The sequence below is a fragment of the Camelus bactrianus genome, chromosome 24, assembly GCF_048773025.1.
Source record: "Camelus bactrianus isolate YW-2024 breed Bactrian camel chromosome 24, ASM4877302v1, whole genome shotgun sequence".
In the NCBI taxonomy this organism is placed as follows: domain Eukaryota; kingdom Metazoa; phylum Chordata; class Mammalia; order Artiodactyla; family Camelidae; genus Camelus; species Camelus bactrianus.
Genome location: NC_133562.1, coordinates 9,357,742 through 9,380,697, shown reverse-complemented (window position 1 = coordinate 9,380,697; position 22,956 = coordinate 9,357,742). Strand labels below are relative to the sequence as shown.

The 22,956-nt window shown below is 47.0% G+C and overlaps 2 protein-coding genes across 16 annotated transcripts in view; one reads left to right on the top strand and one right to left on the bottom strand.

Annotated features, from left to right (window-relative positions):
• The window catches only part of LAMA3 (laminin subunit alpha 3), a 211,988-nt gene extending 209,329 nt beyond the window's left edge, over nucleotides 1–2,659 (bottom strand). For all 9 annotated transcript variants that reach the window (XR_012502026.1, XR_012502027.1, XR_012502028.1 and 6 more), the window contains exon 1: nucleotides 2,365–2,659. The gene's annotated coding sequence lies outside the window, so the exon portion shown is untranslated. The remainder of the gene's footprint in view (nucleotides 1–2,364) is intronic.
• A 3,652-nt stretch (nucleotides 2,660–6,311) lies between these two features.
• The window catches only part of ANKRD29 (ankyrin repeat domain 29), a 39,511-nt gene continuing 22,866 nt past the window's right edge, over nucleotides 6,312–22,956 (top strand). The window contains exons 1-4 of one of the 7 annotated variants that reach the window (XM_074352152.1): nucleotides 6,319–6,475; nucleotides 16,741–16,851; nucleotides 17,473–17,533; nucleotides 20,932–21,030. In XM_074352152.1, coding sequence (XP_074208253.1) covers nucleotides 20,950–21,030 — 81 coding nt within the window. In that variant the 5' untranslated portion in view covers nucleotides 6,319–6,475; nucleotides 16,741–16,851; nucleotides 17,473–17,533; nucleotides 20,932–20,949. Of the gene's footprint in view, nucleotides 6,476–6,701; nucleotides 6,725–16,740; nucleotides 16,852–17,472; nucleotides 21,031–22,956 lie in introns of those variants that run through there. The other 6 variants (XM_074352148.1, XM_074352147.1, XM_074352150.1 and 3 more) reach the window with 6 other exon arrangements.

Genomic DNA, 22,956 nt, shown 5'->3' with positions numbered 1-22,956 from the left:
CTCAGCAACTGCATTTCTTCTTCTTCCCACTGACCTCCTCTGCTGGACGTAGCTCCCTGCAGCACCTCAACCTAGCCTGGGCCCCCACGTCTTGGAGGGCTGTCAGGAGTCCTGGGGAGGCTCTCACTGCTTTAAGATCCTCCGGTCAGCTGGTCTGCCTGCCCTACAACCGACTGTCTGCACCCAGACGCCCCAGGACACTGCCCTGGCCTCCAGCGTCTTCACTTCCTGTGAGGAGCTCCCTGGATCCCTGCCCGCCCCCCACCCTGGCCACCTGCTGAGCCCCAGCTCTGACAGGACTTGCTGTGGAACAAGTCAGGGCATCGGGCCTGTCCTGGGTTTGGCGCATCACCATGGTGTCAGGAGGCTGGCACCAGACTGAAGAATCTTCTTAAGAAACATCTAGAGACCATGTTTGATTGTGACTTTTCTGGGAGCTTCTGCTGTCACTTCTCTTTCCAGTGAAGTCATTTGGATTTCCCCACACACACCCTTCCACTTTTCGTTTAGGCTTCCTTCTTCAGCCCCACTCCACTTTCTGGGGGAACGGAGAACCCTACACTTGCATAAAAGGCATCAAGCCAGCAGTGGCCAATGAGGGGCTGTGACCTAAGCTTCATTTGAGTGGCACCTCTGGGGGAGTGGGGTCTATGGGGGTGTCTCATGCCAGCATAAGCTCCCTCATTCAACACACACACACACACACACACACACACACACACTACATCACACAGACACCTCCATTGAGTATCAGTTCATTTGAAACACACACAGACGCATGCTAAAGATGGAGTCACAGCCCCTTAGCAATCCCTTTCAGGCCCCTCAGGCACATTCCAGCCCCATGGAGGGGACCAGTGATGATTTGGCGTGGAGGACGGGAAGGCTCTGCTTTCAGTGAAGCCATGATGGTTGTTCTACCAGGAAATAGCTCTGGTGCAAAAAGAGATTTTTTTTTTTCACTTGCCCAATGGCCTCCTTTACAGGCTCTTAGCCTCATGCCTTAGATTCCTGAGTAAGAGAAGAACCACACAAACACAGACTACAGATCTCATTAGAGAAAAGGGCATCAGAAGTTTCAGTTCTGTGTCTGAGAAGCTCGTAGATCCTCAGATAACCTGAGAGAATTCATTCATTCATTCATTCATTCATTCAGAAATGTTCAGTGAGTACCTACTTCGTGCTAGGGCCTGAACTTGGCGTTAGAGCTGCATAGAGGATGAAGCCAACACAGTTTCTGGCTTAATGTGGCTCACGGTCTAATTGTCAGTCTCACTGAAGTCCCTGTAACTTTATGCTGCCTTGCAGGATAACCCTAGACTTACCTCTGAGCTGTAAGAAGCCCCCCAAGGAGTCTTCACTGAGAGAATGAGGGTCCCCCCACCCTTGAAACTTACACAATGTGAAGGCCCAGTTTGGTACATTACTATTTAAGTGCCAAATAAAGGCCTCCAAGGTCAAATGCTAATAAAAATATGAAATTCTGCCTTTTCAACTATGGGAGAGGGCATCTGTTATTTCCACAAGAAGAATGAAATCTGAAGTCCCCTCCTGCTTCTGTGTAAGACTGTGAGAGAATTTCCATAGTGAGGGAATCTTCTAGTCCATTTTCCCTAAGGATTGAACGCAACTTTTTTGGCTTCTCTGAAATAGTTTTGGTTCCATTAAAGATTTAAGTGAAAGCAGTCTCAACTTTGCAAATAATTTAGTCTGAATGCATGCATCTGCTGCGCTTTTACTCCTGTGGGTTTAACAACTTGGTAATAAAATGTAAGAACCTAGATTTCAGCTGGTCAGCATTCAGGGCACTCAGTACATTAAAATATAAAGCTCTTGCATGGATCCTTCAAAGCCTCAGTGGAATGCAGGAGGCGGCTTCAGTTAGGATGTGCCTCCTCTGGGCCCAACCACAATAGATGCTTTTATTCCCAAGGGCTAGATTAGTGATAGAGTACTTTCCAGTTATTAACCCAGACTCTCTTTAAACAAATGTTGGAAACCAAGGCAGCTGAGAGAGTTACACAGAAATGCTCTTCATCCAAATAAAAATCAAACACTTCAGGCAAAATCTGAACATCTGACCAAGGGATGAAGGCCCCTGGGGTTGGCATTTTTACCCTTGTGCTTAGCCCACTGGGTCAGAGCAGCACTGAATAGGGGTAAGGAGGCTGGGTCTTTGTCCTCCCATGTTACTTGCTATGAGAACTGGGCTCTGGGAAGACAGCGTGACCTTGGCAAGATAGCTCTCTGGAGCTGAGGCAGTCCCAATGTGGCTAGCCACTGTATCTGCCAACTGCCCTTGGGGTGACAAGTCCTCTGCAGAAAAAGCCAGTTAGGGAGACACATGTCCCGAACAGACCCCACCTTGTAACTCAGAGCCTCTTCATATTGGTGCCGGGAGCAGCTCCTCCAGGACTCTGGTGGGCCTCTTCCTGGTGGGGGACGTGGAACAGGAAAGTCGGTAGGCATAGCTCAGCCCCCACTGCAGTCGCCGGCCTCAGGACTGCAACTAATGCTCATCTTCCCACTCCTCGAACATCTGTTCCAAATTCCCCTCTGCCCCAGCCAGCACGTCTGCCCGTCTGGAAGACTCATCTAGTAGAATGACACAGATTTCCATCCCTGAGGAGTCTGAGCCCTGGTCACCATGTGCTTCTCAGGCTGGAATTTCATCCTCTGTCCACTTACCATGAAAACTGGCCCAAGTAGAGCGCCTGGGTTCCACAAGTATTCCCCCTGCTCAGCTGTGTAGCGGCAGCCCTCCCTCCTCCTGCTGGTCGTGATCAAGTACACCTGCCAAGATGGTGACTCACCTTCCCACCTGCTGCCCAAGGACACAGAGAACTTGCTTCCCTGGGCCATGGGAATAGGCTACAGTTCAAAGGAACTATTACTATGTCCACTGGTAGAAGCGTCCTCTCTTTTGGAAACCAGGGCTTGTAAACCAGCAGAGCCTAGAGTTGCAGGGACGGGAAACACATGCGAATCACTGAGAGTAATGGTAAGTGGGACCACTCCTGCTTCCACCCCTTGGTCTGCAGGCCCTAGCATTCTTCCTATGGGACACAGCACAGTAGGGAGCTCTTCAACTTAAACTGTATATTGTGTCCTGGAAGATTGTGCCCTATGCTTATAAAATATCAACTCCAAGTTGGTGCTTCAGCTATGACTTCGACAAGCCACCCCAACACTGAAGTGATTGCCAGCTTTTGGGTAGCGTGGTATGAGGTATGACTGGCGGATACCATGGTCATGAGCCCATGACTGCACCTCCTTTGCTGTAAAGTGGGTCTCTTGGTTTGACTTAGCATTATTCTGGATTCTGTGCTAGTCCACTAGTCCAACAAATACTCCACAAGCTCTCAGCTAGTGCTGCTGGCTGATGCCCCACAGGCAGGAACGGCAAACCCATACCTGGAATGTGTCTATTCTTGTTAAAAGAAATCATTGGCTTTCTAGGATGGAACATGTCTGGTATGGTCAATTTGCCACCAAGTGACCAGGCGATCTCCTCAAGGGATGATGGCGTACTGGAGACTCAGTATTGAGGCCTGTTATGGGCCATGTGGTGTCCAGTAGCTCGATCAGGCTTGTAAGTGGGATCCCATGCTCTCGAGCCCATTCAGTGACCTTCATCCCTGCCACCATGGCTGCATCACTTACAAGCCCATTGTGCCAGCCCTGGGGAGGCCAATGACAGAGGCTAGTCGATGTCAACTGGTTAAGTTATTTAGTCTGTTTGGTCATTTAGTGCTTTTCTTGTGATGAATGCTCTCTGTGCAGCATTAATACGTGTTACAAAAATCTTACTTTCTGCCGGCTCCCATGAGTTGCCCACAGGACCCTACTCCAGAGCCCCTTCTCACCTGTCCTCCAATATTTCTCCTTCCTGAGACCTGACCATAAGTCAAGCCACTTCTCTCTGCCGTGAGTTATATATAGACTAACCCAACTTAAACGTGGGTTAAGTTTCTGTCTCTTCCCACCACCCCCCTGCCCCAGTCCTCACTTCCATTCTCACCCTGTATCAGAACACTTCCAATGGAAAGTGGGAAAGTGGCTTAAACAGCAGGAAGTCCAGGGGATAGCTCTGCCACCCTCAGGGGATAGCTCCCCTCGTGGTCACAATCCAGGCATCACATCCATTCAGGGCAGCATCGCAAGAAAGAAAAGACCTTCTACTCCTGGGTATCTCTCTTAGAAGCAAGGAAATCTTTCTCAGAAGCCCCCAGCACACCTCCTCTCATGGCTCAGTGATCAAAATATGTCCTGTGCCCACACCCAATCCAACCAGAATCACTAGCTAAGATCAGAGAACTTAGGACAGAAAAAAGGGCTGGGCTCCCTGAAGCACATCCCAAGGTAGAGTGTAGTAGATACCTGAGCAAAGCTGGTGTTCTGATAGGGAAAAGATGGGGCAATGGGTGTTGGGGCAGATTATTCAATGCTGTGTCTGCGACACTCCCGGCTGCATGAAGCCTTGTCTGGTGTAAATTCCACACGGAGAGACCGAGTTAAGCAGCTGGGAGATGTGGGGTGGGAAGTAGACAGGGAGTGCGGACAGGCAAATTGTCCCGGGGAGACTCTTCACTGCGGTGAAGGGGCCTGACGACAATACACGGAGGGAGAGGGCTCAGTAGGCCAGCCTGACCTACCTCACAGTACTGTCTAGAACAAGCCCTGCTGGAGCAGAAACTGGGACAGTGGGAAACCGAGAGCAAACACGCTACAGTCTGCGCTGGTGTGAAGAGAGGTGAGAAACAAACATGGCCTCATTTGAGATGAACGCAGACTTCTATGCTTACTTGACATGGGTGCCTGTGGGGAAGTGGTGGGCTCTAGCAAATTACTTCATCTCTCAGAAACTTAGTTTTTCCAGCTGTGGAATGGGCATCATACCCACCTCATGGCATTCTTATAAGGGAAGTATCTGATACACAGCACTCAAAATAATAATTCTTTCCCTTCCCTATTTTTGTTTATTAAAGCTATTGAAGCAAAACCTCCTGTATTTGATCTGATACAATAATGTCTTTTAGCAACTTCAAAACTATCTCATCCATAGATACCCAAGGTGGGGGAGAAGTTTTGAGTCTTTTTTTATTTTAAAAATTAAACATTTCTATCAAATTTTGGAACTTTTTTCCTTAAAATTGTTTTGAACACAAAGCAATATAATTTATCCATAAAAGATAAACATTTTTATTTTCTTTATGAATTTTAATCTATAGTTGTATTTTTTTGACTTTTAAATTAAAAAGTCATCACAAATTCATTGGAGAAAAGAGGAAGGAGGTGAAGAAGAGGACGAGTGGATTCCTGTAGTGTGAGTGTGAGATGTGCATGTTAGCTTTAGCATTCAAATTTTCTAGAAAGGCTATTATTGCTTTTTACACCTTAAAAGTAACACTTTTTAATTTTAAAAAATATGACTCTCCCACTTTTATGGCCCTCAAAACAAGTGTGAGCAATCAGCAAGCAGTGTGTGTGAGGGCGTGGACAGCTCCTGCCATACTGCAGGTGTGCAGGATATGGCCAAGAGGAGGGGGACTGGTGTGATGGAAAAGTAGAGGAATATGTGTACAGTTCAAATTGTGCCCTTCACCTTCAAAAAGGAAAACACCTTGTGTTACTCATTCAATCAAAAGGCTTGTTTCCCAGCCCTTCCCCCGGAGGAAAAAACCCAGATACTTAGAAAAGAAAAAAACCTAGAAGGACAGACATAAAAATGAAAATAGTCATTTGAAAGAGTGATGGGATGATGCGTGAATATTTTTTCCATATTTCCTTTCTGTCCTCATCACATTTGTGCTGCAGTGAAGGCTGAAAGCCATCTGATGCAGACCACGCTCTTTTGGAGGTTGTGTGCTTCTGTGTGTGTGTGGTGTGTATATGTGGATGTGAGTGTGGAAGTATGTATCATGTGTGAACCTGTGTGTGTACAATGTGGAGACTGCACAGCGTGTGTGGAGTTTGGAGTCAGCGTGTGTGTGTAACAGGAATGTGGGTGTGCATGGAGTGTGTGTATGAGAGTGTGCATAGAGTTGTGCGTTGAACGTGGGGAGTGTGCTCAGTGTGGGGTGTACAGTTTGCAGCATGAGACAGAGCCTGGACGTGTGAGGATTGTGAGGTTATGAGGGCGCCGCGGTGTGTGTGTGTGTGAACCTGTGTGTGGAGGTGGGTGTGTGCGCGCACGGCAGATACGCAGAGGGCGGCCGTGTGTGCGCCCCCGCCCCCTCGCACCCCCCTCCCCCCCGCTCCCCCTCCCCTCCGCTCTCCGCTCCCCCCGCCCCTGGCGTCTCCCCTCCCCTCCCCGTCGGCCCCGTGTGCGGCGGCGGGAGCGCGCGGCGCGGCGGCGGCAACCCCTCTGCGGAAGGCGGCGGGAGAGCGGCGGGGGGGCAGGGCTGGGCGTCTGGGCCGGAAGCGGCCGGGTCCCGGCGGGGCGGCCGCGGACATGTGCAGGATGTCGTTCAAGGTGAGCGCCGCGGGCTCCGGGAGGGCGCGCCGGGCGGCCGGGCTGCCGACTGCGGCGGCGGCGGCGGCGGGGCCCGCTCGCACTGTCCGCCCGGAGCCGCCGCCGCGGGCCCGCAGGGCGGGGTGGGCGCCGCCCGGGGCGGGCGGGGCGGGGGGACGCGAGGAAGCGGCGGGGCTGGGACGGCCCCTGTGGCTCGTGGTCCGCTGGTGTGGGCTTTGCCCGAAAGGCTGTCGGTGCTTCTGGCTGCAGGTCCGGTGAGCCCGGCCGCGGGGCGAAGGGCCGGCGGGGACTGTCGCCGGGGGAACAGTCGGGGCGGGGGCAGGGGCGGGGGCGGGGAAGAAGCCCTGGGTCCGCGCTTCCTGCAGCCGCGCTTCGGAGGGACAGGGACAGGGACAGGGACAGGGGCTGCGGCGCCGATTCCCGATTCGCGTCCTGGTTTCCGAATGCCAGCCGCGCCACTGCTGCCTCCTCCCCAGAGTACTTTTTTGACACTGAAGCCGAGTGACCAGCGCAGAGTGGAGCTGCAGTGGATTACTGGGCTTCAGTGTCCAAAGGAGTCTGAAAAGAATGCGTTAAAGTCATTGCATTTAACCCCCACATTTTAGGGTGAAAATGAAGTTCATTGATTTGCCTCTATTGAAGGTTTTAATAAAAATAATAGTTAAAATGTATTGAGCACTTAAAATGTGCCTGACTCTGAACCAAGAGCATCACGGTTCCTCTTCTGAATCCTCAAGAAGACCCCTCCCCTTTTTTTCAAGTAAAAAATCTAAAACACGGAGAAATCAAATGACTTCTCCACAGTCGTGCAGCCAGTGAGTGGATGGTGTTAAGGTTGAAATCCCAGTGTGTCTGGCTCCAAAGCCAATGTAATCCCATCTCTTACAGTAGCTGGTGTAAGCAGAGGAACGACCCGGTGAGATTTGCGTGTGAGAAAGATCTCTGGCTACAGATTGGAGAAGAGAATGGAGCTGGGAGGCCAATCAGGAGGCTGTTGGGATCATCTTGTTAAGTGGTACCAGACCAAGGCACAGGTTTTGAGGGTGGAAGGAAGCAGACAAATGAGAGTGACTTTAAAACTTTTTCATCTTCAGAGTTCAGTAATTGATGTTATTCATTAAGGAAGGCCAGAGAGATAAAGATAAAATGTCTGGTGTGGGACATGTAAAGGTTTAAGGATGGCTGAGAGTCCGAGTAGAGATGTTGGTCAGACAGATATACAAAGGGGGGATCCCAGGACAGTAGTCTAGGCAGGAGACAGAGATATAGGAGTGAGCATTGTTAAACGGTAATTGAACCCATAGGAATGAACACGACTGCCCAGTGAGATCATGTAAAGGTAGAAAATAAAGAGGACTGAGGACATGATCTTAAAGAAGTGCAAAATTTAAGAATGAGCAGAATGAGAGAAGCCCATTGAGAAAATGGAGGAGCAGCCAGAGATGCATGAGAACAATCAGAAGCAGCGCCTTCATTAAGCCAAGAACCTCTCGTCTTTCGGTAAAGGTGGAGAAGAACTCAGAGTTAAATACCACAGAGAAATCAAACAAGCTAAGAAATGAAAAGTGCCCATTGAACTTAGTAACAAAACAGCCTCTGGTGACTTTGCTGAGAGCGGTTTCAATGCAGTGTTGCGTTCCGAAGCCAGATTGTAATAGCTTGAAATGAAAGTGGGTGGAAACCACAGGTGGAAAGAACTCTTTCAAAAAATTCTGCATGAAACAGTGGCTGCAGCAGGGATCCAGACTTGGCCAAGGGTTTGTTTGGTTTAAAATGGTAGAGACTTGAGCATCTTTAAATGATAATAGACATTTCAACAATAAAAAGACAACCCAGTTTTAAAATGGGCAAAAGATCTGAATAGATGTTTCTCCCAAGACGATATTCAAATGGCCAATAAGCCACTGCAAGGATACTGGACATCATGAGCCATCAGGGAAATGCAAATGAAAACCGCAGTGAGATACCACCTCACACCCATTAGGACGATTACAGTCAACAAGACAGGAATGACAAGCATTGGCAAGGATGTGGAGAAATAGGAACCTTCATACATTACTGATAGGAGTGTAAAATAATACAGCCATAATAGAGAACAGGTTGGTCATTCTTCAAAAAGTTAAACATAGAGTTACCATATGACCCAGCAGTCCTGCTTCTAGGTGTATACACAAGAGAAATGAAAACATATGTTAGGAATTTATATGTCAAGTCCAAGATCAAGCTGCTGGCAGGTTTGGTGTCTGGTGGCTGTCCTCTTCCTAGCTTTCAAATGGTCACCTTCCCCCTATATCCACAGATAGGGGAGAGAAGGAGCTCTGGTGTCTTTCTTTTCTTTCAAGGTCATTGACCCCATCATGGGGGCTCCACCCTCATGACCTAATCTAAATCTATATACTTCCCAAAGGCCCCACCTCAAGACACAGTCACATGGGGGTTAGGAAATCCACATATGAATTTGGAGGTGGGGAGGACAAACGTTCAGTCCATAACATGTATATCCATGTGATGGAATATCATGCAACCAGCAAAAGGAATGAAGCACTCATATAATGCAGCAACATGGGTGAACCTCGAAAATGTTACATTAAGTGAAGGAAGCCAGACACAAAAGCCACTTACTGTATGGTTCCATTTATATGAAATGCCTGGAACAGGCAAATCTATAGAGACAGAAAGTAGATGAGTGGTTGCCAGGGGCTGGAGGAAGAAGGGGGTGATGTGGAGTGATTGTTAGTAGGTACGGGGTTTCTCTTTGGGTTGATGAAAATGGTCTGGAATAGTAATGGTTGTAGAACCTTGAGAATAGACTAAAAACCACAGAAAGGATGAATTTTATATTATGTAAATTATATCTCGATTTGAAAAGTATTGTAAGGTGACAGTAGGGGGTGCTGAGAAGCTTGAGAGTGGAAGTGATGATTGAGATAGGGGATGAAGTCTTTGGGATGTGGGAGGGGCAGAGATATTGATGTTTTGTATGGAGTGAAGGCCAGGATGAGGGCAGGATTTGGGGTAGGCAGAAAGGAAGGTGCTAGCGTTTTCAGTGCAGAAGGAAGAATGACCAGGAGGTGACAGCTGTGGTGAGGTGACGCAGAGGATAGGAGGTGGGATGGCCTGAGTCTCGAAGGAGCAGAGATTTATACAGCTGTACGCCAAGTGAGGTGGTCCCAACCCCAACCTCCACCCTAGGGTTGGTGTGGGAGCAGGCCCAGCCTCCAGCAGCGAGGGGTGCTAGGGTGCTTACAGCAGGGAGACAGAGGGAGCTCCGTGCTAGGTTAAGGGTGAAGACGGGTTGATTTTCCAGCAAATGGAGAAGTTTCAGAAGACACAGAGGGAAGGCTTGAGGGGGAGGGGACCAGGGTCACAGGCCGGCTGACTAACCCTGCCCTAGTCCCAGCTAACATCACATCAGGTATTAAAATGTGCCCACAGCCCACGATAATAAGAGCAACTTTTACTGTACATTTCTGGAAAGATTTTTATAATATTGCTTTAAAAATTATTTAGCCGTGAATAACATAATTTACATTTCCATGATTTTTCCGCATGTCAGCTATTCTTGTGTAAGTGCAGACCTATAGATTATTTTTATGTCATTGATATTTTAAGAATCCCAATTTTAGCAATTAATAAAGTTGACAACATGTTATATTTTGTAGACGTTGAGTGAATTATCCATTCACTTTGACCTTGGAGCCATGGGTGAACTGTTTCATTTTCATAGGTGGTTGAAAGGCTCGTAGGCCCTAGGCCCTGGGTCTCCAGGCCTGCATTTAAAAGCCCCAGCATTGTTGGCTGAGTCTGTGGGAGGATAAACAGAGCGTTATAAATCACAGTTTAGCGGATTCTCCATGACTCAGAGTCACCACATGTAGGGCTATTTGCTTCTGAACACATGGACACCCTTTTTATCCTTTCCCTGTTATGCTGTCTGCAGTCCTCTCTTGCTGGTGTCGCTTTGCCTCCAGTAAAGTTCCTTTTTTGCCATTGGCAACTCCCAGTTTGTTCCTGTTGGCAAAAGAGATACATGTTTGTCGGAATTGTATTTAAAGTGAAAGCAAACTGTGGAATAAAGTTCCTGGATTTCAGTACAGTGACTTTTGTCATTATAAAAGCTGTTTCAACTACTTAGGGCTTAATTCTTCAGGGCTGAGGTTGCCATAAGTCTAGCACAATTTGGGAGTTAGACCCTAACGCAATGAGGGAGGTCACCACATAGAGGAGACATCACTGGATGAAGAATAATACTTGGGTCTTTCTTGAGTGTCTTACCCATGAGGATAAAGTAGTTCAATACCAGGTTTTATCCTGGTGATGGAAATTGCTCATGCCTTGGCCAGGAGTACAGGAACTTGTATGTTCCATCCTTGTTCTGAAAATCTGTAAATTATCTTAAAATTAACTCCAGTTCATCAATCAGCTGAAATTATTTGGATGAACCACAGAAAAACAAATTAACAAAGCCATGCATTTGAACAGCTTGATTAAAATACTGATCACATAATTCACCCATTTAAAGTGTTCATTTCGGTGGTTTGTAGCATATTCACAGAGTTGTGCAAACATCAGCACAATTTTATAATATTTTAATCGCGCCAAAAAGAAACCACATACCTATCAGCAGTCACTCTGTATTCCTCTGGTAACTGCTAATCCACTTTCTTTCTCTATAGATTGGCCTATTCTGAACATGTATGTGTTAAACAGACTTTGAACATGGCCTTGAGCTCTGGTTTGGAAATGCGAGTGTTACACAGCCTACTTCTAAGGCAAGATACTTGGGCAAATAAATCACTTTTTCTCTTCTGTTTCCTATCCCTTATAGAAGCGTAATGATACTATGGCACAGGAATTGATGTTTAATACATAAACATTAATGCTTAGTTAATATTTGTTAAACAATTCTCTACATTTCACCTATTTTGCACAAAGAGGGAAAATGGGCTGGGAAAGCCAGTGACATCTCAGAAACATCCTCCTGCACGTGGCCTCTCAGCCCTTCATTATTCCCTCACTGAGTGTGGCTTCTGACATCGAAGACATTCATCACTGAACGAAGCTAATGTTCTCCTGATGGAATTAACAACGCACAGTTGAAAGCCACATTATTCTCCACCCCTTTAAACCAGTCGTTTAGATCTCTACCCACCCTTAGCTTTTAATCAGAATTCCAGTCCTGCACAAGTGACAACTTCCCTTCTGTGTTTCTGTCCCCTTCCTTCCTGTACTTAATTTCTGGTAGTGTGCTAATGACCAGTGTGGGAGCCAAAGTTCTGGCAGTAAATGGGAAGGAGAAGAGAAGCTGGCATATGTGGACATTTATACTCAAGTCTTCTCACAGAGTATGAGGTATAGATCTCAGGCTCTGGACCCAAACAGACTTAGGTTTGAATCCTGGCTCAGTTACTTCCTAGCTGGATGACCCTGAGCAATTCTTTTCTGTGCCTCCGTTTTCTCATCTTAAAAATGGGAATAGTAACAGCTACCTTGTGGGGTCGTTCTGGGAATTAAAAGCCTTAGAGCAGTGAGAGGGCTCAGCCACCAACAGCCTGATTGCAGAGACCTGAAAAACCAAGAAAGGGGTTAAACAGTCATCGCACGATGGGTGGAGTGCCTTATGATTTATGTGAAACATTGTCATGTGCATTGATTAGCTCCTTTAAAGACTAAAGGGCTTCCCTTTATAAACAGCATTTATGATTATATGCATTTTGTACCCAGAGGAGGTTTGGAAGTTATCCAGGCAATATGGTCTGTAGACCCCAAAGAGAAGGAAGGTCGGGGGACTTTCCATTTTGGCAGAAGAGGCGTTTGGAATGAGGGTGGGAAGGAGGTCTTTGGGGTCCACACTCCTCACTCCTTGCTGTCTCGGGAGGAGAATTCAGCAGGAGGCAGGACAGTGGGATGGCCGAAAGCCCAGCCTCAAGCACCAGACTGCCTGGAGCTGAAGCCTGCCTTGTTGCTTCTCACTCACGTCATCTGTGTGATGGGACAGTGATGGTACCCACTTCACCGAGTGGTGATGAGGATGAAACGAGCTAGTATATGCAGAGGATGTCCCAGGGGCACAGAATAAGCACTTGGTAACTATCAGATCAAGAGCCCCGCCCTCCAGTAAATGTGGCATCTGTGGTGAGATAGAAGAACTCACCATTGCTTTGCAATGGAAATGCCTACATTTCCACCTGGACGCCTCAGAGGCACTTGAAACTCGGCATGTTCAAAGCTGTACTCATCATTTTGCCCCTTGATCTGTCCTTCACTCAGCGGCACCAAGGCCCCTGTCCACCAGGCCCCTGTCCCTCCACTCTTGCACATACAGCCACAGGCCAAGACTGTCCTGTCTGGCTGTTTTAAATTTTTTCCCATTTGTCTCAAAGTGCCATCCGATTGTGCCTCAGCTCAGGCCCTCATCATCCCTTCCCCATCTATGTGGTAGTCTCTGAACCCTTGCAGACAGTCTGGCTCCAGTCCTCAGTCTCCTCCCTGCGGCTGCCCCAGGGGCCTTTCTACATTGCGTCACTGGTAGTCTCTCCCCACCTTAAAACCTCTCCTTGACTCTCCAGCGCCCACCAGGATAAGGTCCAGACTCCATCGCGTGGCACAGCAGGTCCTACCGCACCTCCTGTCCTCTCTCGCCTCACATCCTTCACTCCAGCCCTTCCGAGCTAGTGACGGTCCCCAGGATGCTCGGCGAGCTTCCTTGTCCTTCCTCCTGGGATGCTCGTTTCCTGCTGGCCCATAAAGCCATTGGCGCAGAGATCAAGGTTGACTGGTACCTCTAGTCCTAGCCCCTGGCCAGTGCCACTGTCCCTAGCACGGGCCAGTGACCAAGCAAATGAATTCTCCTGGACAGGGTTTTTAAAGGGCTGTGAGGACCTTGCATTTAGAGCTAGCGTCTCCGAGTGTTTACCATCAAAGTGCATGCATGTATATTATCTCATTTATCCTCTAGCAACCCATGGCAGAGGGGCAGTCGGCCCTCCATGTCCACAATTTCTGCATCTGCAGATTCAGCCAACCACAAACCAAAAATATTTGAAAAAAATTCCAGAAAGTTCCAATAAAGCAAAACTTGCATTTGCTGCACACTGGCAACTGTTTACATAACATTTACATTATATTAGGTATTATAAGTAAACTAGAGATGATTTAAAGTATACGGGAGGATGTGCATAGGTTATATGCAAACGCTGCCTCGTTTCACATAAGGGACGTGAGCATCCACAGATGTTGGTATCTGTGGGGGTCCTAGAACCAGTCTCCTGAGGATACTGAGGGATGACTGTACTACCATTAATATTATTATCTCCGCTTTACTGCAGCAGAGAGAAGTTAAATAACCTGCCCAAGGTCACTGAACTGGAAAGTAGCAAGGCCGGACTTGAACTCAGCAGTCTCTTACCCAAGATTGACTACTCTGTCATGCTTCCACCTCCCAGTAAATCAAGCCCTTGAGGGAAAATGAAATATTCACACCTTTTCCCCAGAGCTCAGTTTCTAGAACCTTATAGGAAGCCAAGATGCCTGGTCTGTGCAGGAGAGGTATCCCAGAGGCCATCCTAAAGGCAGGAGAGGCTCCTGGTTGGAGAGCTTGCTATGACAATAGAAATTTGTGGTTTGCAGATGGTTTTTGAAAGGTATTTGGGGTTAATGTGAAATAACAAAATCACTGAAAATGATTTACAATTTATTACTCTCAAGTTTTCATGTTTCAGGAAAAGCCAGCGGAGCTATTCCATGGTGCATATTAAATTATCTTCCTGATTCACCCTCCCAGACTTTATTTTGGCCTTGTGCAATCTCTCTATTAAAAGGGCATTGTTCTGGGGGGAAGGGTATAGCTCAGTGGTAGGGCACATGCTGAGTGTGCACGAGGTCCTGATTTATTATACAAGTCAGACCAGCCTTGCTGTTGCTTCTCCCACTTAAAACTATAATGTCAGACCCAGCCTGATGCAAAAGCCACCAACACTGGGTGTGGAAACTCCTGGGGCAGTAAAACTTACACCCTTGGGGAAAGCAAATTGTTCATCTGGAATTCAAGGTGATTTTTTTTTTCCCTCCTGAGCCAGGAAAGTATTCAAAGTATGTTTGTAATCCGCTTATCACTCCCTGCTCTGCCACGTTCCCATCCAAGAGCGCACAGGAACACGGAGTTGTGTGTGCGCTGAAGGGCTTCTGGAATGAAATCCTCACACCAGCAGGTGCTACCACCCCTCTGCTGCCCCTGGGCTTTCGTTTGTGTGACCCCGTGGAGCGGCTGAAATTGTTGGTGTGTGCTTTTTCACTCGGTGAAGGCGAGTCAGGTGTTGTTTGTGATACCTTATAGACAGAAGACATTGCACAGAAGGCCCTGTGGGTCATGTTGACTGAAAAAAAATGCACAACCTAAAAGTTGAGAGTTTTGTTTTATTCGGGGCACCTTCTGAGGACTCAAGCCCTGAAGGCAGCCTTTCAGATGGCTCTGAGACTGCTCCAAAGAGGCAGGGGAGGAGCCAGGATATATAGGAATTTTTGCAATAAAGACCGTGTAGTCAGAACATCAAAAGATTACTGTTAAAGAGAACCAGATATCTCAAATTAAGGAATCTAGTGTTTTTCTACGTATGGGAAGGTGCAGAAGTCTGGGCTCATTGAAATCATTCCTTTGATACGCACCTTGCTATCTAGGGCCAGTATTCTGTTCTTTCCCTTCCTGAGGTCCCTCGAGGTGCACCGTTAGGGGTGGCTACAGAGGCCAGGCTGCCTGCTTGTCCCCATCCTGAATTCTCTCCAGTCCCCCAGAGGCAGCAGTAGCAGCTGATGGCTTGCTAGCTGTGGCATCCTTTACTGGTATGGCAGGCAACGTTTTTCATTCACAGCCAGATAGGTGCTTTAAGCCTACTCCCAAAAAATCTTTGTTAAACAATTTGAATACTAGAAAATTTCCTGAGACCAGCAAAATTCTTTATTAGTACTGGTACTCTGAATTTAATTTTGCCTGTCGATTCTAAGTTTGTGAAGAAAAATGGATAGGAGAAAGGAAACCAGCATTTGTAAGCATGTATGATGTGTTGGGAACCAATACTAGCCAACTAACCCGCATCATTTAATCCTTACCATAAACTTCAAGGCAGGAAATGTGATCTCCATCTAAGCAAGAGGAAACCAAGACTCACCAGGGCCAAGTCTATTGCCCAGGGCTGGGGCTGAAACTGGAGCTGTCTGTTTCTGTCCTCTCCACCGACCCCCACCATGAACTGTTCTCTTCAAATCCAAATCGATTTGTTTTAGAGAAGGAAATTGTGCTGCAGTCAGCTCTGCCACTCTGATTTTGAAGACCTGTTTTCCAGGTCTATTCCTTGTACAGTTGTGGTTCCAACGTTACCTTAGCAACTTTAAAATGACCCAGGAGTGAGCGTGGGATTAACAGATACAAACTACTACTCATAAAATAGATAAGCAACAAGTATTTACTGTATAGCACAGAGAATTATATTCAGTATCTTGTAATAACCTATGATGGGAAAATAATCTGAAAAAATTATATATATATAAATTATGTATGTATATATACAGACACACACAACAGAATCACTCTGCTGTACAGCTGAAATTAGCACATTATAAATCAACTATACCTCAATTTAAAATTTTTTTTAAAAAAATGACCCAGCAGTGGAGTGAAGGGCCCACAGGAGGACACATAACAGTGTCTTCTGCACAGAGTTCCTTTTTCTCAACAGAAACCTCTGGCAAGTTCCAGCTGAAACGAAGAAAATTAGGTGGAGGGAAAGTGAGGCATTTCCCCAGGCAGCTGGAATCAGATACAAAGTATTGAGGGCACCAAAAAGGTGCCACTAAACTCAGAATTGAGAGCCATTATCCTCTGTTTAGAGGTGAAGAGAGATTTGGGAACATTTCAGGGAGGAAATAGCATTTAAACAGAGCTGTGGCCTTGAAGGATGGGGGAAATTCATTTCAAGCAAAAAGGAAACTGAACAAAGACACGGAGGCAGGGAAGTGAGGACACTGATGGGAAATAGGGTATTAATAGTACTGGGTTATCAACAACACGGCTCCTCCTCACTGCCCCGTGGCTCAGGTGTCTGGTGTAAAACAGGGTGCATCCCCTAACCAAGCCTGCTCCAATCACCTGTTGCCGGAAGGGTACTCTTTCAAATGATAACGCGTATCTGGAAATTCTCCCTCTAGCATGGCGTTATACATCTGCATGCAAGTGGGCGATTTTAAGAGCCTGTTTCATTTTGCATCTGCAGAAGGAAACTCCGCTGGCCAACGCGGCGTTCTGGGCAGCGAGGAGAGGCAACCTGACTCTGCTCCGGCTGTTGCTGAACAGCGGCCGCGTGGACGTGGACTGCAGGGACAGTGTACGGCCCGAGCCGTGCGGTATACGCATGCGCGGCGCACGCCTCCCCTCCACCCCGCCGGCATGAGCGCCCCTTGGGAGCCCATTCCCTTTCCAGGGCTCATCCTCTCTTTCATGTGTTTGCTTGCTTTCTCGTTTTCAAAAAGGCCAATTACCAGGGTGAACTTAAAAACATACTGGGGAAACTGTGACACGTATCAAAGAGGGTGGCCACAATAGGGGAAGAGACACTTCACTGGGAATCAGAACTGGCAGCGTCCAAGAAGAAAAGGGTGTTTAGTCAAAGCATTCAAACCAACTGTGAAAGGTGAAAAGGTGCAGATAATTCGGGGCAGAGGTGGATGCAGGAGTTGGGTTTTTTTATACTGAGAGATGGAAGCCTCCACCCAACCTCTTATCCCTTCATCACCTTTGCAAACGTCAATACACTAATCGGGGATGAAGGCGAGCTAAAAACAGATACTGCTGCCCACCGGCAGGCATCACTCAGAGAGCCTTTCCCTCCCCAGCTGGAGGCAGTGATTTCTCTGTACTCAGCAGGGCTTCACCTCTCTGGGGACTCAGAGGACCTCAGATGAGGAGAGAGTTGTTTTGACTTTAGGAATTAAAACTGTTTTCACAGGATCCTTACTGTTTTCCTGAAAACAGGGTGTGCCATTTCCAGCTTTTATTGCACAAGTTTGGTAAGTGACGTCAGCCGCCAGCCCCAATGAGGTACCCAAGATCACTCCACTTTGCCTCCTGGGGGCATTGGTGCGGGACACCTTGGGTTACACCTCCAGACCCACTTGTAACTTTGTCCAGCTGGCTCTGTGTCCCAGAGTCGGAACTGTATGGCCTGGCCGAGGCGACTCGCTTCATTCTGGCCTCCAGTTGGGTTTGGCCAATGGCAGTGTTGGCAGGAACCAGAGGGTGGGAGGACTGGGACGTTGGGGAGCCCGGTGCCTCCCCTGCCCCCGCTCCTGCTGGCAGCAGCGCTCTCACCCTCTCCGTCCTGGGAGCCACCACCTGTCCCTCGTGCCTTCGGGCCTGGGCAGGCACTGTTAGTAGCTCCCAGTTCTGTTCTTCGTGGTTTCCCTACATCCAGAACATAGCTTTATAAATAGTCTCTTTATTAAAATTTCTTTCCAGTTATCCCAGTTTGAATGTACCATCTGTTCTTTGCCTGGACCCAGAGTGACATGGGGTCTTGGGCGTCTGTGAACTGGCCATCCCATCTTACTTGGGTCTTGCTGGGCAGAACTGGAGTAGGAATGCCCAGTTTCAGTGTGGCCTCACCCCCTGACCATGTTGATGACCACTTTATTCCTTTTTCTTAAAGTCAACCTTTTTAGACACCCCTCTGACCATCTCCTGTCTTCCGGCTTCCCAGGACCACCTCCCAGTGCCACCCACCTGCATCCTGCCCGCCCCGCCCCGGCCCTGCTGCCGCACCCCACACTCCCTGCCTTTCCCCATCAAGAGGTCACCTGTCTGACCACCTCCTTTCCACTCAGACTCACACTCTGACTCTGAGTGCTGGGTAGCCAGTAGCTATTTTTATTAAAAATTTTTGCTTCTATGAGCAGATGCTAGTATGTTTACAGGTTACTCCTCCTTGTTTAAAACAAAAAATCATTTTATCAGGAGCATTCTGGAGAAATGATTCCATAACCCAAAGGAGCGAGTCTATGTGATGGTCATTTCAGAGGGCTCATTTGTTTTGAAAGGGCCTCTAAGACTGGCAGTGGCAGAGGCAGGGAGATGTTTAGGGACAGTGCAGGCCTTTGTTCCCCTCCAGATTTCCCCGGGTGGCTATCTGCCTCTTCCACGCACCACCTGAAGGCGGGGGCCAGGTTCCGGGATTCTTTCTTCTGGTGGTCAGAGGCCTCTAGGCTAGCGTTGCCCTCACCAGTGGGGCCAGGCCCAGGATCACCCAGGACACCTGTGAGAGGTGCTAGGTGCAGGGAGAGTTCCAGGGGCTTTCCTGGGAATGGCTCCTAATCTCAAGTGTGACCAAGTTCAAACGTTTCCAACCAACAGCCCGTAAAGAAAAAACACCTTGTCTCCAGGCCACCTGCCACACAGCAGAGCTCAGAATTGTCGGCACTCACTTGTCTCCATTCCTGGATTCATGCTGCCTTCACGTGACGTGTACCTCTTTTGGTTTGCTCATCCCTCTGACACACAGTTACCACAGGATGTGTGATGGAAGACGCCTTTGCCTTTAGTTGTGTGAATGCGTGTGTTTCACTGTCTTGTTTGTGTCTTCCCTGCGTTTATATCCAGTATATCCTCTGTTTACAATCAGCCCGTTTTAAGGTACAGTTAACATCAGACAATGAAGTGAAATAACCTTACTCTTTGAGAATTAAAGTCAGTCAAACTCATAGGTTTTTGACTATAAAGGAAATATTTTTGTGTAGCTTCGTGCAGCAACGGATACCTCTTCTTTATTCTCTTCCTCCTTTGCCCCAACCTCTGACTTTGTCTCAGTTGACCATGATGCAGAAGTGAAGTACAATCTCTAAAGGAGCGTTTTTGTTCTTTGTTTCTTGCCTCTTCCCTTACTTGAAAATAGATGAGCCTAACATTTTTTCTTTTCTTTTTTAAATATCCAAGTTAAGTGCTCTGTGCTTCCTCTAGCTCATGATTGATTTGTAGTTTGACACCAGTGTGACCCATGATAAAAATATGTTCTCATCTCTCGTGTAAAGGATACATTCATAGCTTGTCTGTTCAGATGGGCTTTAAATCAAGGAATTGTCTCTCTGCATTCTGAATAAAAATTTTCTCACATTTGAGAGGAAGCTTGTTATCAGGTTTGCCACTCCAGTCTTAAAAAATGTGGAGGAAGGAGTTCAGCTGAGTAATGGATGGTTTAACTGACATGCGGGTCTTACATTCAAATACCAAATGCGGTCACATTGGATAGAAGAATATCACAGGGCACTTATGTGAAGCCGTTAGCTTTTCTTGACTCTACTTGTACTTTTTATTTATTGCAAACAAGACTTCCCCAAAACTAGAATTGTTATTCATGCAAGTCAACAAAAGCCGAATAGTACCCTGACATTTACTAAGCCATCATACTATTATAATATCTAACACTTCCTGAATATTTAACATTACTATGCTAAACTGATTGCCCAAATTAGCTCTTTTTCTCATTTAATTTCATCAGGCAGATCCCATTTTACAGATGAGAAGGATGAGCCTTAGAAAGGTCAGATGGCCAGCCCAGAATCATACCTCAGTGACCACTCAACTATGCTGTCTTCCTGCAAAACCCCACGGATGTAAACAACACGAGGCTTCTGAGTCACTTACCACCCCGTGCCTAGGGAGTCTTCTGCACGTGGAGAACCTCACGCTCTCTTGTCCGCTCCGCAAGGGCAGGCTGCCGAATCCACAGAGGTGGTGGATTCAGATGACAGTTTCAAGCCCCTGAAAACAACTATAAATTAAATCACAAACGTCTCCTTGAATTGGAGGGGTTCGTATCAGTTGCATCTCAATTCCTTGAATCTTAAAGCTGACAAAGACCTTGGCGATCATCTCATCCAACTCCTCATTTTAAAGATGAGGTGAACGAGCCCCAGGAATTGGAAGCAGTGAGCCCCAGGTTACCCGCTGGTGCTGACAGAGGTGGGCCTGGGCCCCAAGGCTCCTGCCTCTTCTGTAGTCTCTCATCTCTTTACCTGAACCACTTTGAAGGTAAAGACTTCTAAACTCAGAAAACCAGCTGGTGCCACTTAACCCATTTTTGTGCACTAATAACAATGTTTTGTCTCAGGAATCCTTTAACAGGAATCATAAAATGAGACCTTTACATCACTGCTGCCTCACAATGCAGTAACTGTGCTTCACTTGGACAGTGTTTCTGAGGGTAATGGAAGTAAGCGAATTTTTTAATTGAAAATTCCAGCCTCAGCAGTTTGTCACTCTGCTTTTTCCTGTCTGGTCTGCATTAGAAGATTATTCATGCAACAGTTGTAATTACTGCAGGAAATGCTGCACTCAGCTCAGACGTGTCCTGAGTGGAGCTGACGTCTCTGGCATCGCAGTCACCTGACTGTTCATCTGTCTCTCCTCCGTGCAGCATGGCACCACTCTCCTCATGGTCGCCTCCTATGCTGGGCACATAGACTGTGTGAGGGAGCTCGTTCTGCAGGGAGCTGACATCAATCTCCAGAGAGAGGTAGGTCAGGTTTTGCACCTGAATAAGAATAATGCAGGTGATGGCAAAGTATCCTTTATTATGGGTGATTTTATTCCATTGCATATATATGCTGCATCTTCTTTATCCATTCATCTGTTGATGTGCACTTACGATGCTTCCATATCTTGGCAATTTTATATAATTATTTATATAATGTTGCTGTTAATAGCGGAGTGTATGTATCTTTTTGAATTAATTATTATTTTATGGTTGGCTTTATTCCTTTGATAACTATGTAAGTTTAAAAAGCTCTAAATGTTCTTAAACAGTGAACAGTACATATATGTAAATTTTAAAAATATGTGCAGTATATTGTGTGTCTATTTACATGCAGTATATTGTATATGTGCAGTCAGATTGTAGCAATTCTACCAAATAAAACCGAAAAAAAAAAAATACAGGTGACAGAGATGTGAAATTGTCACAGTAGTGAATTGCTGAGAAGGACTAGATAACAGTCTTCCCTCCAGATCCATGGGACATTGGTTCCAGGACCGCCCGCCTATGGAACCAAAATCTCAATGCTCAAGTCCCTTATGAAAAATGGCATCATATTTGCATATAATCTACACACTTCTTCCCATATACATTGAACATCTCTAGGTTACTTATATTACCTAATACAGTGTAAATGTTTTGTAAATAAATGCTTTGCTGGTACATGGAGAACTCAGGCTTTGCTTTTTGAAACTTTCTGGAGTTTTTCTTTTTTTAATTATTTCTATCTATGGTTGGTTGAATCCATGGATGTGGAACCTGTGGATACAGAGGGCCGAGTGTAATCATTGCTTTTTCCCCAGGGCCTTAAGTCCCAGATTGCAGACTGTATTGTGTGTAGATAAGGCCCAGGAAGTGACGCTGGTTGTACTTCAGCTGAACGTATCTGCTCAGCGTGTTGCATCTGACATAACCAAACCTCCAATCATATTCCTTAAACTCTCATGTATTTCGCCCTGAGCCTAAATCAGTTCTTCCTTCTTTTCTGGGGATGAGATGCTATAGAATTTACAAGATTTTCATAGTGATCATTATATTTTCAGAAGGATTGGGTCTCCAACCTGTTGTTAACAAGGCTCTCTTGCTAGACTATCTCACCTGTTGTTAACAAGGCTCTCTTGCTAGACTATCTCAGCCATCCTCACCAAACCGTGTTTTCCAAGAGCTTCTTTGACTGGCCATGAATTAAATAAGTTCTCCCCCAAAAGCCGTATGGTGAACATCGGTCTAGAATGTGAGCTGTTCCCTCACTTCATTGGAAGGCAATCTTGGGAATTCCATCTGGCCAGAGGCTCCATTCTCGGTCCAGTGCAGAGGAACAATGGGAGGCTGGGGATTTTTTTTTTTAATAAAAAATAAAAGTTTATTTGGGGAAGGCTCTATATATTTTCAAGCCATAATAGGGTCTGCTGAGTTAAGGTTAATGGAGGCACATCCACAGGTGTCACCTAGAGTGAATCTGACCTCTCAGTCCACAGCCACTCAGACCTGAGAAGGGCATCCTGGCTCCAAAGCAGACTGGAGCGCTTGGTTTTCCCTGATCCAGTCTCACCTAAGGGCCTGCCCTGCAATTGTTTCAGAATGGATGATTTGCCAACCAGACTTTCATCGAACAATACACCCCTTCTTCCAAGCTGGACGCCATCCCTCAGAGGAACAAATTAAGACGAAACCATGTGTGAGGGCTGCATGTTCATGGGGTATCTAGAAGTCCCTTCCACCTCCCCTCTGGGTGTCACCTTGGTAGAGTGACCCTTGATGGACAGAATCTGGGGCCTGGTGCCCTGTAGCCCGGGATCAGCAAGCCTGGTCTCTGAGAGGAGCAGTGCCAAGAGACCGCAGCAGCTCCGTCCAGTCTTCTCCCAGACAGATAAGATCTTCTGAGCAATTTCCACAACACTGGATCAT